Below are 16,820 nucleotides of genomic sequence, written 5' to 3'. Positions count from 1 at the left end.
TGATGGATTACTTTGTTCTTCTACGCCCTTTTTGAGGAATGTATTGTCGGACTTAAACCAACATCTGAAGAGGTGAGATCGCTCCTTTTTTTTTTTTTTTTCCTATTTTTGCTGGCGGGATTGTTTTTGGTTTGGAAAGCGCATGGGCGATGCGCGGTTTGGTACTGCTTCCGCAGTGTTTGGACTAAAGACTCTGCCCTAAGGGCTATTCTCTCTCTCTCTCTCTCTCTCTCTCTCTCTCTCTCTCTCTCTCTCTCACTTTGCACCATTACACAATAAATATTCACAGTGAAAATATTTTGTAAGCGCGTTTCATGAACCAAGTTATAGGATTTGTTGACAACTCGCATCGAGTTCGTTACACTTCTACCCGGTGTGAAGCACTGACAGTCATATGGTTGTGATGTCATCGTAAACAAATCCGTTCTACTCATCCAGACGACTTCGCAGTGGTGCTGTTGCCAGATTTTTCCACTCTGGAACTCATTCTCAAAAGATTTCGTTTTGGGGCACCCAAAACGCCGGTGCCGTGTGGACGCCAGGCCGAAACGATAAACAATTTTATCAGATTCACCTGAATCTGTTGCCGTCTGGACAGGGCCATAGTTTAGGCTATTTGGAGATAAATCTTGTGAGATGGCACGCGGATTTTATGTGCTTTGGATGATTCAGGATAGCGATTCAATTCAATCTTGAGGACTGCAACACTGATGATGAGCGGCTTTTTATTTATTTATTTTTATTTTAAAAAACTTCAGCTCGGTCCAGCCAAAGATCAACTCGAGTAAGTGTAAATATTTCTTCTATTTATTATGAGCAGATCGGTTGATAGCTGTGTGCTGTAGTGCACTCACAGGAAAAATGACAGCAATTTTTCCAGAGTTAAAAGTATTTTCCTCAAAAATAGTTAATTTTGCTCTACTTTGTGTTTAGAGAGTAAAATTTGGAGTGGGAGCAAAATTAGAGTAATTGTGTAACAGAGTTGGTTGTGGCTCTGAACTGAGTAAAATAGTACAAGAGTTAATTTCAAGACACACTGAAGATTCAAATACCAGATAAATGAAGCTGTTGTAAAAAGCAGTTTTAGAACTGTGTTGGAATGTGTGAAGAAACATTACCTTGCCCATTGTAACTTGACCTGATGGGATTAAGAGTTGGCAGTGGGAGGGGTTTTCATTCTTCTCATTGAATGGAATGGAAATTTTTACCCTTCTCATTTAATACCCCTCCCACTGCCAATCCTTTATCCCAAAACAATAGGACATAAATTGTTTGATGGCCAGTTAATTGTCCAAATCAATGGAGCAGCTTTAAGATTTTGTGCTTGATGCATTCCTAAAGGCCTCTGCATGCTCTTGCGACAAGGCTTTCGCAGATAGCTTTTCGCAGACAGTTGTAATTTATCGTTGAGCGGGGAGTAATAGGCGTGCGCGATGTTATTCACCGCCACAACGCAAGGGGGCGCGAAGTCGCGAAATCGCTAGGAGTAGTTGGTGGGTGTGGTTAGTGGAGTGTTTATCCTCCGGTTACTTATAATGACTAGAACTGGAGTCGTATAGATGTCCGTACTTCCTCACTTCCTCGATCAACCGCTCTTCGTGCTGCTCCATCTTCGCTCGTGTTTTTAAAAATGGCGGTCGTGAAAACAAACCAAACCAGGAAAGTAGGGAAGCGGAAGTGCGTGTACAGCGGATGTAGAGTGGACCAATCAGAGCCCTCTTGTCTGCGACGCTGTCTGCAAGGCTTCTGCGGTGGTCACAATTTTTGGGAGGTGCGCGCAGAGCGTCTGCGAAGGTGGGGGGCTACGCAGACGCTATCTGCGGCGCCGTCTGCGAGGACTGGGTTGTCAGCATAAATTGGCCTTAAGACTGAACAGAATCGCCTCAAATGATCAAAACGGTTCATCACAATGGGGAAGGTAACTTTTTTTTTCTTTTCTTCTACCTCACACACATTCCAAGAGTTCTAAAACTGCTTTTTACAACGTCATTTATCTATTTTTTTAAAAGTACAGTCATGACATACATACTACATAGATATTATTGTAGCTGAACTTGTGTTGAATACAAAGTCATATGACTTTGAAAATACTGCTTAGATTTGTTGAAATTGATGACAAAATCAGAATATACCAAAATCATTAGAGTGCCAGAAAATACCCTCAGACCCCAGAGGGTTAAGAGTGTCTTTAAACTTGCTCTTTAGCCCTAAAGTGCAACGTTATCAGGAAACCCACCCATGAACTGAAAACTGATGAAGAAATAGACGGAAGACTGCTTCAACAGGATTCACCCAAACCAAGCCTCAGCATTGTGAGCTGTTTTGTATTTTCCGGGGAGAGGTGTTCCCACTTATAATCCTTGGAAGGGGTTGTTTTTAAATCCAGTCAGCGTGTACACTGATCAGAAGTCCTCACACCATTTACAACATAGTGGGACATGGGGAAATTAACAACCTGGTTTACACAGAGATTCGTTTTCTTTTTGCCAAAAAAACCCCTCAAAAACCCCTTGCTGCATAGCTGCATGAATTGAATGTCTCTGGTTTTGAAACTGGATGCCGACAAAAACCCGTTTTCCGTTTCAGAATGGCTGTTCTGTTTCGGACAAGTGATTCCGCTTTTTTCCGTGATTGCGTAAAATCATCATCCCTACATCACACCTCAATTTGGTACATGATTAAAAGGTACCATGAGCTTGTAACCTTAAAAATTTCACATAGGCTTAAATTGTGTTTGTAGTTGTATAATACTTGTTTATATTGGGTTTTAGTCTTTTTATGACTCTACGAAACTCAGGCATTGGAACAGAGCTGAACTTGGATCTGGATGAAGGCAGCTTTGTGGAGGAGGAGAACATGGATGAGGAGAGGTGAGAACATACTCGAAGAAAGTAAGATAATAGATCAAATATCTGTAGCACTCAGTCAGGAGAGGTGGGACACAAGCTTTAGGGAAACTTTTTTTTTTCAGCTTAAAAATGTATTGTTCTCGTGCGCACGTGTTTTCTGTCTCTCTCTCTCTCTCTCACTCAGTACGTTTACATGCACATCCAAATCGAGATACTGTCGGTAATCGAGCTAAGGGTCCCAGCAGGGGTGCCAGAGAAATCCAATCCTACATGCACACAAGGAAATCGAGCTGTGTGAGGTACATTGTGCACCCGAGCCACAGGTGGCGCTACACGCCCCATCGTGTCGGTACACTTCCGGTTGTCGTCATGAAGAAGAGCTATTCAAGAGTATAAACAAAGTTATCAGCAGTGTTGCCAGATACTGCTGACGTTTTCCAGCCCAAAACATGTTCAAATCTGCCAAAATGCACTTAAAACCGCCCAATCTGGCAACACTGGCAATTCCGTGTTCACAAGTTCCGTGCTCAAGCTGTTAGGCTTGCTCTAACAGACTGTATGGCTACAAACTGTCCTGCGCAGGCCACTGTTTTGTAAGACAACTTATTTTGCACAATTGTATATTTTTCTAAAGTCCATTTTTTGCTTACAAAAAATTTTTTTTTTGCTTACAATTTAACTTATGTCTTAATAAACACACAAAAAAGTTCAATTGTTTTGTTTTTATTGACATTCTTCAGATGTTGGACATATATACGAGTGATTCCACGCTTATGGGTACTGAAATGGGGACATGAACTTATTCACCTAAAGCCATTTCTTTTTTTACCATCAGGTCACAAAACATGTAATCTTTAATGAATGATATGTTAAAAGATAACTTTAATTTTCTGAGATGTAATAAAAACATTTATATGCCAAAGTCAAGCCTATGAGTTCCAAAATGATGTCCGTTACATTACTTCTGTTACGATTGTCCATCTCGCGTCTGTTACAAATTAATTACAATCTAGCTATATACCATGTTAATCTTATTGAAAGAATGTGTATGTTTATTCTACTACACATGTTTATTAATGGCGGCACGGTGGTGTAGTGGTTAGCGCTGTCGCCTCACAGCAAGAAGGTCCTGGGTTCGAGCCCCGGGGCCGGCGAGGGCCTTTCTGTGTGGAGTTTGCATGTTCTCCCCGTGTCCGCGTGGGTTTCCTCCGGGTGCTCCGGTTTCCCCCACAGTCCAAAGACATGCAGGTTAGGTTAACTGGTGACTCTAAATTGACCGTAGGTGTGAATGTGAGTGTGAATGGTTGTCTGTGTCTATGTGTCAGCCCTGTGATGATCTGGCGACTTGTCCAGGGTGTACCCCGCCTTTCGCCCGTAGTCAGCTGGGATAGGCTCCAGCTTGCCTGCGACCCTGTAGAAGGATAAAGCGGCTAGAGATAATGAGATGAGATGAGATGTTTATTAATTATATTTGCTAAAACATCACCTTCCTATGTTTCAAAAAGTAATTCTGCATTGTTAAAATTGAGAATATATATGTCCACAACACTTCTGTTACGTTCTGACTTTGGCATATAAATATGTTTTTATTACATCTCAGAAAATTAAAGTTATCTTTTAACATATCATTCATTAAAGATTACATGTTTTGTGACCGGATGGTAAAAAAAAGAAATGGTTTTAGGTGAATTTTTAAAAATAAGTTCATGTCCCCATTTCAGTACCCATAAGCGTGGAATCACTCATTCATATATATATATATATATATATATATATATATATATATATATATATATATATACACACACACACACACACACAAATACAATGACTTGTTTATGTACACAATTCACAGCTATGCAACAGCTGTACAGATGTATTTGGTGATACAGTAAGTGAGCTAAATTTTAACAGTGCAAACAATGCCACAAAAAGAAAAGATTCATGCTGTTGTCATGCCGACCGAGGCTGTTGTGTTTCCCGCTTGTGGTCTCGTCACTCGTCACTTCCGGAAGGGGCAGTGCTGAAGTAAGTAGCTCGAATACGTAGCTCAATAGGGTATACATGCACTAAGTAGCTCGGCAGAAATCGCATAATCTAGGTCGTGTAGCTTGATTCCGAGAAATCAAGTTCGGTTCAATTTCAGCTGAATTAAGGTGTATACATGGCATTTTGAACTTCGATTTCAGTCGAGCAACGGCAGAAATTCGATTCTCTCTATGTGCATGTAAACGCACTGAGTCACACACACACACACTGCACTTCCTCTCTCCACATAAGCCCCCAGCTGTCACTCCAAGACACACGCATGCACTGTTAATTTGACACAGGTGTGGTCGTTTTGCCCCTCCCTTCCCTGGCCTTGCTCTCCATTCACAAACTGGTGCTTGACCATGCCCCTGCTGCCACATATCGCCACTGCCTGACAAAGGGCAGGGAGCCAACCAGCCTGCAGCCCCCCCCCCCCCCCCCCCCCCCCCCCCAAGCAAGAGAGGGAATCCGCCACCTGCACCCCTGGCCTGTGGACCACCTTGAACTTGAAGGGTTGCTGAGCTAGATGCCAATGGCTGATCCACACTTTGGCATCCTTCATGCGGTGGAGCCATTGGAATGGGGTGTGGTCTGAACAGAGGGTGAAAGAGTGCCTCATCAGGTAGTACTGGAGGGTGAGGACCACCCCTTGATTAGCCAGACACTCCTTCTCGATTGTGCTATACGTAGTCTCTCGCCCTGAGAGTTTGCAGCTAATGTCAGTCAGGAGAGGTGGGACACAAGCTTTTGCTTGTGGGATGCACCACATGCTCCTGTCTCTCCACCATCTGGTGTCTGCAAAATAAAGGGGAGAGGGGAGTCAGAGGTGTGTAATAGTGGCCCACCACACAGTGCAGCCTTGACCTGGGTGAAAGCCCGTTGGCATGGCTCCATCCACTAGACCTGGATCTGGTGCCCCTTTTCAGTGAGATCAGTCAGTGGGCTGGTGCTATCCAATGAGTTAGGCACAAACCTGTGATAATAGCCAGCTAGCCCCAGGAACTGTCTCACCCCATTTTTGGTCTTTGGCCTCAGACAGGTCACAATGGCTGTAGTCTTGTCAATTTGGGGACACACCTGCCTGTGACCCAAGTGGAAGCCCAGATACTGTACTTGCACCCATCCAATTGCAAACTTCTTTAGCCATGAGCCTCGCGCACCTCAACGACTCCAGAACAGCCCTAAGATGTTTTACGTGCTGTGGCCAATCTTGACTATATTTAACGATGTCATCGAGACTGCAGTATAGGCAGCATGTGGGCAAAGGGGACTATCCATGAGATGCTGGAACATCGTCGGGGCCCCAAATAATCCGAACAGAAAGGTGACAGACTGGTGTAAACTGAACAGGGTGGAAAAGGCCATTGTTTTTTTTGTTTTTTTTGGTCTTTTTTTTTTTTCCCACGGGATAGGGGAGTTAAGGGGCTCTGCCAATATCCCTTTGTTAAATCCAGTGTTAAATAAAAATGAGCTGCGCCTAACCGATCGAGCAACTCCATGTGAGGCATTGGGTACACATTGAATTTGGACATTGGCTTGACCTTTCTGTAGTCCACTGTAGGTGCAACAGGCTTATCAAATCAGTGTCATGTAAAAAGGGATCAGTGTCAAATTAATTAATCATTAATTCAAGTGTCTAATAGTTTTATAGCTAAACTATTCAAATCAATGGAATAACTTGGTGGTGATGCTGCTTTAGTTTTAGTGAGTAATGTAGCTCTAATGTAATATGTTTACTCTAGATCTATTACATTTTATATAACAACCAAATGGGCGAAGGCAATTAGAATACTTGTTTGGCAGAGGTTGGCACTCAGTGAATGTTGTAGCAATAGACAGGACACAGTTTACTCCAAAGGTACCATGTATTGAAATAGCTGACATGAATTAGCAAACTAATACTGAGCAGATATAGCAACAATAGCAGCCAAGGAATAATTCAATATAAATGGTGATACAGTGTATACAAGTAATAATCAGTAGTGTATAAAGCAATAGTAAGTAGGATAATAACCAGCAGTAAACAGAGTGAGAAATCAGCAGTGAATATGATGATAACTAAGGCACTAATGGTGATCAGAAGTAATGGACTATACGCAAGTGTTACTGTGTAGGGGTGAGTGAATGTTAAAATGAGAGCGGGAAATCACGTTTGTATGTGAGCGTGTATGCGTGTGTGTGTGCAGCTGCGCACTAACGAGATGAGGAGCTAGGGAGAGAGTGTGTGCAGGTGCACGACAAGGAGGAGGGGAGCGAGGGAATGAGGCTGTGTGCGTGCGTGGGTGAGATAGGTGTGGTATGTGGGTGTAGTGCACGAGCTTTTGTACTAGGCTCTGCCTAAAAGGGGATGGGCAACAAGGAGAGCGCACGAGGGAGAGAGACAGGATCTGTAGCTTAAAAACTAGTCCCAGCTAGGCCTTAAACCCAAACTTCTACTCAACCCTTAACTACTCCTGAAATCCCAATGTTGAGGGGTGTAGTGCAACAGAGGAAGTTAAAAAGAGAGCATGCACAGTCTAACTAATATGAATAGTAAACAAGCAAATCAAACAACACGCAGTCTAAGACCGGCTTTCATGTGAATCAAAATGCGTACATTTAAACCATGAATAAATTCAAATAAACAACACTTCGCATTAACTAGCCAAAACTAAGAATAACAATTGCCCAGATGCCACCCTTACTTGAGATCGCTCTTGCTTGGCAACTGAAAGTGCGCCATCTGTTATCTGAAGACAGCGCGGAGTGCAGGTCCAGGGAGAAAACAGTTCTGTTCCTTTTGCTTTTACAGTTTGTCAGCTGAAGATCTTCGGTGTCCCGTCGGTCATCCGATGATCTGGAAGGAATCTTGTTTTGTAGTTCGTCGACGTTGCGAAAGGGAAAAGGGATCCAGTCGCCTTTTCTCTTTAAAATACTGCGTGGGCTGCAGTAGCTAACTGGTTCAGTTACTGTTGCAACTATGCGAAGATCAAATACATTGAACTTTGGCTAAAGGTCCAGTATCAATAGCTCATTCTTTGTCCTTTGTTGTTCTGTAGCACAGATGCAACGACGTCTCTTTCACGTGTGGGGATCCACCGCCAGAGAGGGAGAATTTCGATTTCGCTGCGGGTTTTAAAGCACAGTCGTGACGTCACTGTATTTGGTATCTGGTATCGTCTCTGTATCCAATACCATTACAGGGAGTCAGAAGAATGGGCAGAGATAGAACATGGCATCGAGTACAGGGATTGTTTTGTTCAATGCTGTAACAGTGGAAGGAGAGAAGATGGGCCATAAAGTGAAGCAGGGAATTGTGGGTACCATGGCTACAGCATGGCAGCCCCCCCTACACCATGTAGAACTGGCCTGACCTGTCTGCGTTGGGGACCCAAGACCACTGGGCTGCTCCAATTGCTGTGCGACTCCTTGACTTATTCCCATTTCGAGCATGGCCTTGAGTTTGTCCCAAACTACAGTTTTCTTGTGTTCAGGTAAGTGGTATGGGCAGCTCCGCCCCACCATCCCTGGGGGCATCTCAATGTGGTGTTCTGTGAGGTGGGTGCAACCGAGAAGGGGTGAGAACATGTCAGAAAACTCCGCTTGCAACTTGGCTACTTCCGTGAGTTGGGATGGTGAGAGGTGGTATCCACAGAGGACTGAGGTGGCTTGAGCGGCTACATTTCTTTTACCTCCAGCCCCAGCTCTTCCCTTTCCGGAACTACCTTTGCCAATGCTATGGAGGCCCCCTCAATCCATAGTTTAAGCAGCTTGAGGTGGTATATCTGCCCTGCTCCTATCCATTCACTTCACCTCATAGTCGACGTCCCCAACTCGCTGTGTGACCTCAAAGTGCCCTTGCCACTTGGTGAGTAATTTAGTGCTTGGTGTGGGTAATAACAAGAGTACTTTTATCTCCCGGTGTGAACTCCTGCAGGCACGCACCCCTGTTGTACAGCTGGGGTTGACGTTCTTGCGACTGCTGCAAATTCTCCTGGGTTAGGTGACCTGAGTGTGTGGAGTTTTGCACGCAGGTTGAGAACATATTGAATTTTACTATTGGGTCCCTGCTCCCAATTTTCATGTATGATGTCTAAGACATCACGTGGCTTACGCCCATAGAATAATTCAAACAGGGAAAACCCCATGGAGACTTGTGGAACCTCTCGTACTGTGAATAACAGGGGCTCAAGCCATTTCTCCCAGTTATGTGCGTCTTCGCTCACAAACTTGCAAATTAGGTTTTTAAGCGTTCGGTTAAATCACTCGAGTAAGCTGTCTGTCTGTGGATGATCAACACGTGGACTGATTTAAACCCCAGTAACTTGTAGAGTTTGCAAAGGGTGCGTGACACATGTAGTGACCTGGCCAGTCAAGATTTCTTTTGGAATCCCAACTCAGGAGATAATTTTAAATCGTGCCTCTGCGACATTGCATGTGGAAATGCTATGCAGTGGTACTGCTTCTGGGTATAGCGTTGCATAATTCACTAGGACTAAAAGTGCAGACTGAGCTAATGGCCCAATGAGATCCATTCCAATTTGTTTAAAGGGGTCTCAATTAGGGGAAGAGGTTGCAATGGTGCTTTTGGGGTGGCTGCTAGATTCACCAGCTGTAGGGAGGATGACTTACTGTTTCCGAAAATTTGCCAATTCCATTTTTTTTCTGGGTGTTTTTTTTTTTTTTTTTGTAATAGAGAGGAAAAAGTTGCTATGTACCAATGATACAGTTTGAGTTTTGAAATTCATAAAAACAAAAGCTGAGCAATCTTTTTAAATTCAGTTTCAACTTATAGGCTTTCAGGTTCAACTTTAGAGTGAGAGAAAGTTGTTGAGGAAATGTATGCTATCACCTCCACTGAAAGACCTCAAAATGAAATAAGACATCATGTCAGGGCTCAACATCTCATCTCATCTCATTATCTCTAGCCGCTTTATCCTGTTCTACAGGGTCACAGGCAAGCTGGAGCCTATCCCAGCTGACTACGGGCGAAAGGCGGGGTACACCCTGGACAAGTCGCCAGGTCATCACAGGGCTGACACATAGACACAGACAACCATTCACACTCACATTCACACCTACGGTCAATTTAGAGTCATCAGTTAACCTAACCTGCATGTCTTTGAACTGTGGGGGAAACCGGAGCACCCGGAGGAAACCCACGCGGACACGGGGAGAACATGCAAACTCCGCACAGAAAGGCCCTCGCTGGCCATGGGGCTCGAACCCGGACCTTCTTGCTGTGAGGCGACAGCGCTAACCACTACACCACCGTGCCGCCCAGGGCTCAACATTTAACTTTTTAATCCACTTGTCCAGTCAGACAAGCAGCAAGATTTTTCACTTGTCCTGGCCATAACCTTTTTTTTTTTTTTTTATGACTAGGTATTTACTAGTTCAGTGAAAGGAAAGTGGTTAACAAAGTTTATCACAAAGCAGGTATAGTTATGATTGTTTTTAATGAGTTATAATTTTTTAATAAAACTCAAACTTTGACTGGAACAATAAACAAAAAGTCGCCAGTTCCCCATTATGGTGCATATGGTGCATACATTTCCCATTACCTGATGGGATCTCATCAAACCCCTGCTCAAAGAGGGAAATCCTCTTGAAGCCCTGAGAGAGGGAGAGGAAGACAGGAAAGCCAGAGTGCTCCCCGCTCTCCATGTCACTATGACTCTGAGCTGATGTTGATGGCTCTGGGATAGTCTTCCCAGCTAATGCTACAATAGCATCCCACCATGACACATTACTGCACCCCTCCAACCCCCACCCCCATCGCATGGCACTGATCCTGGAAGTGCCTAGGCTCCCTGCAGCGCCAGCACACCGGTCCGGGCCTTACTTCTGCACTAGTGGCATAGGGATCACTCACCTGTGGGGGAGGAGACACAGAACCGGAAGGGGAGGGACCACGGGCTCAGTGAGCTGGCTTGGGGGGGGGGCCCCGACCCCTGCTTCCATGGTACAGGGAAAGGGGAGGAAAGAGAGGGTGTGAAAAGAGGCAGGATGCCTGGCGATGGCACTGGACCAACTCCGCTGTTCCTCTTGACAGTTGAGCAATGAATTGCTCCAGTGGGATGTCCTCTGCTTCACAATCCTTTATTCTCAGCCACTGCCGGCAGATGTCCCGGAGCTCCTCCAGTCTGTAAATGGAAGCACTGACTATGCTGATCAGGGGTGCAGCAAATGTGCTGTAGTATGGCTTGCTTCAGGGCTGGATACTCCAGCCTGCTGTCCGAGGTAGTTGCTACGCAGTGAGCTGTGCTTCATTGGTCAGGAATGGCAGTAGTTGCGCTGCTTGCTGTGTGACTGGCCACCCCCACAACTCTGTGGTTTGCTTGAAGAGGGTGAAGAAGGCCTCCAGGTTGTTTTGGGGCCCCATCTTCATCAGTGTGATGTGGGGAAGCCCACGTCGGTGGATACTCCAGCTGCAGTGAGCAGGTTACGGAACGCCTGGTGCTCTTCTTGTTGAGCCTGCAGCAGCACTCCGAAGTGCTGCTCCTGCTCGTTGTGCAGTGTGATCGGCGCCTGGTGCTGGCTCTTTTGGGTGGTGGCGAGGGCATGGATGAGCTCTTTTTAAAAGGAGAGGACTCCATGTCAGCAGTTTGCTTCAGAGTCCTGGGTTTCAGCAGCAGTGTAGCACTCGGTCAGGAGAGTTGGAATGGTGAAGGACTAGGACAGTCGAGTAGTTACTTTGGTGTAGCTTTTATTTATATGTTCTCGTGCATGTGCACGAACACGGTGCACAGGGAAGATACAAGCTTCCAGCTGTAACTGCAAGATATGTGCATGCGCATGCACGCATACATATGCACCATTAATTTGACACAGGCGTGATTGTTTTGCCACTCACTTTCCCCGGCCTCGCCCTCTATTCACAAACTGGCATTCAACCATGCCCCCACTGCCACAATATAAAAGGGGGGGAAAAAACCCGACAAACTTTGTTTTATATACACTGCCTGGCCACACACACACAAAAAAAAAAATGCACAGGCGCGCCTTTTTTTTTTTAAGACCACCTTTAGCTTTGATTATGGTGTGCCTTCGCTGTGGCATTGTTTTGACAACCTTATGCAATGTCACAACGTTTGTATCTGTCCAGAAAAGCATTGATTTTTTTTTTTTTTTTGGCCAAGATATTGAATTGAAGACAGGAGACTTGCACCACTTCTCCAGCACATCCCAAAGACTTTCAGTGAAGTTAACGTTACTCTCGTGGCCAATTCCTGTGTGAAAATGGTTCCTCATGCTCCCTGAACCACTCTTTCACAATTTGAGCCCAATGAATCCTGGCATTGCTGTCCTGGAATTAGCATTAATCATATGGACATTTCAGGTTGTGGTGTTTTTAAAATGCATAACATTGCAATTTAGAGTATTTACTGCTGATTTTAAATTCTTCTTTCATTATATTCAGCAGGATCTGAATGATTTCTTGGATCCAGGTTGTGTTCATCTCTCCATCCAATCCCAGTTTTTTTTTTTTTGTTCTTTTTTTCATGGCTTGGAGGGTCAGCTGGTTTGAATATCGTTTTGTGGGTCTGACCCACCAGATGCAGGTCACTTGGGCGGTCTGAATTGCAAGGTCACTATTACTTCCACTGTTGATCATGTCTGAAGGCCTGATATTTATCATCAATTGTTTAACATTTTCCAGTTTGAATAAGCGGCCACCACACACTGGTGGACTTTTAAGGACAGTGAAGATAAATAGTGTCCACTGTGGCAATATCTACAGGTGAAGGTACTCGGAATGTGCCCTGTGTACTTGCGGGGTGGAGAAATTCCAGCTCATACTTCATACTGTGATCCTGTCCTGCCTGTACATTCGTAACCAGCCTGGATATCAGGCATTTTCATATGGAGCTCAAATTTATGACTGCATTAATGTGCTGCATGAATGAGCGATGTGTAGTAGAGCCTTATTTGCACCATTTATCGCTCACTTGTTTGTTTACCATATCACACAAGTCTACAAACAGGTATAAAACGTGTTTCTGCAGATGTTAAATTTTTTATGGATTTTCATGTGTAATATATCCTTGGCATCAGGAAAAGTTATAGAATATATTATAACTCTTACGAAAACTTGTACAGTGTAAGGTAATAACAAATATTACCTTAATGCTGAAGAGGATAAACTTCAACATAAGCCTAGGTCACAACCGGACGTACGATTTTTTGGCTGTGCGATTTTTGGCGTTTCCCAAATCGCTGCGTTTTTTTTTGTTCGTGGAGAAAGACGCACGTTGGCCGTAAGTTTGTCTTGCAACCTGAAAAAAACGTAAGCGCCCATAGAGTTTGTTTGACATGACAAAGAACTTCTGCGGTCGGTCTGCGGCCAGTCTATGGCTTGAAAATCAGCACGTCACATGCGCGCCCTCCGTGCGTTTCTTGCGTTTTTTGCACGTAGACCGGCCGTAGGAGCACGTACGGCTGGTTGTGACCGAGGCTTTACTGGGGAATTACAACCCCAGTTCCAAAAAAACTGGGATGCTGTGTAAACTGTAAATAGAAACAGAATGTGATAAGTTGCAAATCATAGAATCTCTATATTTAATTAAAAATTGTACAAAGACAACATTAAATGTTGAAACTGTGAAATTTTGTTTTTTGAGAAATATATGCTCGTTTTGAATTTGATGTCAGCACTACGTTTCAGAAAAGTTGGGACCGAAAAGACTGAAAAAGTTGTGTAATGCTTAAAAAAAAAACTAATTTGCTTAATTGGCAACAGGTCAGTAACATGATTTGGATATAAAAAGAGCATCCCAGAGAAACTGAGTCTTTCAGAAGTGAAGCTGGGGAGGGGTTCACTGCTCTGTGAAAGACTGTGGGCAAATGGTGCAACAATTTAAGAATAAAGTTTCTCAATGTAAAATTGCAAAGAATTTGGGGATCACATTATCTATGGGACATATCACATATTAAAAGATTCAGAGAATCTGGAAAAATCTCTGTATACAAGAGACGAGGTAGAAAACTGACACTGGATGCCCGTGATCTTCAGGCCCTTAGGTGACACTGCATTAAAAGCAGACATGTATCTGTAGTGGAAATCACTATGTGGGCTCAGGAACACTTCAGAAAACCAGTGTCTGTGAAAACTGTTCATTACTGCATCCACAAATGCAAGTTAAAACCGTATATAAACATTATCCAGAAACACTGCTACCTTCTCTGGGCCCAAGCTCTTTTATGATGGACTGAGGCTAAGTGAGAAATTGTCCCAAGGTCTGACAAATCAAAAGTACAAATTCTTTTTAGAAATCATGGATACCACATCCTCCAGGCTAACGATGAGAGGGACCATCCGGCTTATCAGTGCACAGTTCAAAAACCGGCATCTGCGATGGGATGAGGGTACGTTAGTGCACATGACATGGGTAGCTTGTACGTCTGGGAAGGCATCATTGATCCTGAATAATATATACACATTTCAGAGCAATGTGCTGCCATCCCGATAAAATCTTTTTTAGGGAAGGTTTTCTTTCTTTCAGCAAGACAATGCCAAACCGCTTTCTGCACATATTAAAACTGCATGGCTCCGTAGTAAGAGTCCAGGTGCAAAACTGGCCTGCCTGCAGTCCAGACCTGTTTCCCATTGAAAATGTTTGGTGTATTATGAAGCACAATATACAATAAAGGAAACCCCGAACTGTTGAGCAACTGAAATTGTATATCGGGCAAGAACGGGACACCATTTCTCTTACAAAACTACAGCAATTGGTCTTCTCAGTTCCCAAATGTTTACAGAGTGTTGTTAAAAGTATAGGTGATGCAGTACAGTGGTAAACATGCCCCTTTTTCAGTAAATATAGGGTTTCCATGATTTGCAAATGATCACACATTTTATTTTATTTTTTAAACAGTTTACACAGTGTCCCAACTTTTTTGGAATTGGGGTTGTACATCACTCTGATTGCCAACAATAAAGTAATTATTGGACTCAGGATTTCCTCTGATTTCCGCAGGATTTCACATGTACATTACAGCACAGTGAAATTCTTTCCTTATGATTTCCTCTGTTGGCTGCTTTTTCAGCATTACACCTAATCATACCAGGTGTCTCATGTAATGCTTGGAAAGCCAAGGTCTAAGTAGTGAACTGTGTAGACAATGGCTCATTCATGCAGTGCAGCACTGCGACAATGGCTCATTCATGCAGTGTAGCACTGCAAGGTCTCTGCTGACGATAAATTTTTGAATTTCGACTTACCGTAACACATGTACCATTTAATTGATGTGTACACAAATATACCAATGGGCAGCTAAATAAATGTAATTTGTTTTGATATTAAATATGTGATAGACTGCTTGATTGCCTCATCGAGATGCCGGTCAAAAACACTTTTATTTTCTCTCTACTGCTATTTGCGATACCTATCGTATATCCAATGCTGTGTACACATGCCTGTGGTAATGCTTCTGGAATATGCCTGTGTCATCTGGGAAGAAAAACGTTCTTTGATGGCATAACCTGGTCATTCAGTACATTTTAAGGTTGTCATTTTATTGCCACATAATATTGCTGAACCTGGACAATTGAAGCAATCCCAGATAACACTGCCTCCAGTGGCTTGTACAGTGACCATTATGCATGATGGGTGCATCACTTCATGCACTTCTCTTCTTACCTTGATGCCCACCGCTCTGGAAATCTGAACTCCTCAAACTACATGACCTTTATCCATTGCTCCAGAAGCTGATCTTTTAAGTATTCTATGCCTTTTAAAAAGTTTATTCACAGCCCTTTCCAGCTCAACTGTATGCGATGTACAGTATACAGTGAGATGACGTTTCATTTGGATCCGCAGTGTAACATCGCGTACCTGGCCAAAAAAATCCCCGTTTTTGAATTTATATGAGCAAATACTTAAAACCATTTCATTGGACAATTACTGCATCAACTATGTTTCTATTGGCACCAGTTCTTTTAATTCCAACTGATGCAGTGAGTAGGTTCTCATATCTGAAACAACAATGTCAGAAGACATATCCCATGGTCATTGAAAAGATGTTGCTGTGTTATTGACCTGCATCAAGTAAAGAAAATAACTGAGGAGATTTGCTGGAATTTGGGTTCAGAACTGTGCATCACATTATTAAAACCTGGAAGAATAGTGATGAACTGTGTATGCCACCCAAAACCCCAAAATAAACACCATTTGCTGATCACAGGTGCCCTGATGGCCCCCCGCCGGCCATCAGGGCACCTGTGATCAGCAAATGGTGTTTATACTACCAAGTATAATATAAAATATTATACTTGGTAGTTTATTTATTGAGGAAAATGATCCAATATTACATATCTGTGAGTGGCAAAAGTATTTGAACCTTTGCTTCCAGAATCTGGTGTGACCCCCTTGTGCAGCAATAACTGCAACTAAACATTTCCGGTAACTGTTGATCAGTCTTGCACACCAGCTTGGAGGAATTTTAGCCCATTCCTCCATGCAGAACAGCTTCAACTCTGGGATGTTGGTGGGTTTCCTCACATGAACTGCTCACTTCAGGTCCTTCCACAACATTTCGATTGGATTAAGGTCAGGACTTTGACTTGGCCATTCCAAAGCATTAACTTTATTCTTCTTTAACCATTCTTTGGTAGAACTACTTGTGTGCTTAGGTTCTCTTGAGATTCAGTTCATGGGCAGATGTCCTGACATTTTCCTTTAGAATTTGCTGGTATAATTCAGAATTCATTGTTCCATCAATGATGGCAAGCTGTCCTGGCTCAGATGCAGCAAAACAGGCCCAAACCATGATGCTACTACCACCACCATGTTTCACAGACGGGATAAGGTTCTTATGCTGGAATGCAGTGTTTTCCTTTCTCCAAACATAATGCTTCTCATTCAAACTAAAAAATTCTATTTTGGTCTCATCCGTCCACAAAACATTTTTCCAATAGCATTCTGGCTTGCCCACGTGATCTTTAGCAAACTGTAGATG

The 16,820-nt window shown here is 43.5% G+C and overlaps 1 protein-coding gene across 6 annotated transcripts in view; it reads left to right on the top strand.

Moving 5' to 3' along the window:
* maf1a (MAF1 homolog, negative regulator of RNA polymerase III a) overlaps positions 1 to 16,820 on the top strand; it is a 36,884-nt gene that overhangs the window by 15,911 nt on the left and 4,153 nt on the right. For 4 of the 6 annotated variants that reach the window (XM_060910348.1, XM_060910345.1, XM_060910344.1 and 1 more), the window contains 2 exons: positions 2,587 to 2,685; positions 2,772 to 2,870. In XM_060910348.1, the coding sequence (XP_060766331.1) occupies positions 2,587 to 2,685; positions 2,772 to 2,870 (198 nt within the window). The remainder of the gene's footprint in view (positions 1 to 2,586; positions 2,686 to 2,771; positions 2,871 to 16,820) is intronic. The other 2 variants (XM_060910347.1, XM_060910346.1) reach the window with 1 other exon arrangement.

Source organism: Neoarius graeffei, chromosome 26 (assembly GCF_027579695.1).
Source record: "Neoarius graeffei isolate fNeoGra1 chromosome 26, fNeoGra1.pri, whole genome shotgun sequence".
In the NCBI taxonomy this organism is placed as follows: Eukaryota; Metazoa; Chordata; class Actinopteri; order Siluriformes; family Ariidae; genus Neoarius; species Neoarius graeffei.
The sequence above is the reverse complement of the archived record's forward strand: the minus strand, read 5'-3'. Positions and strand labels throughout refer to the sequence as shown.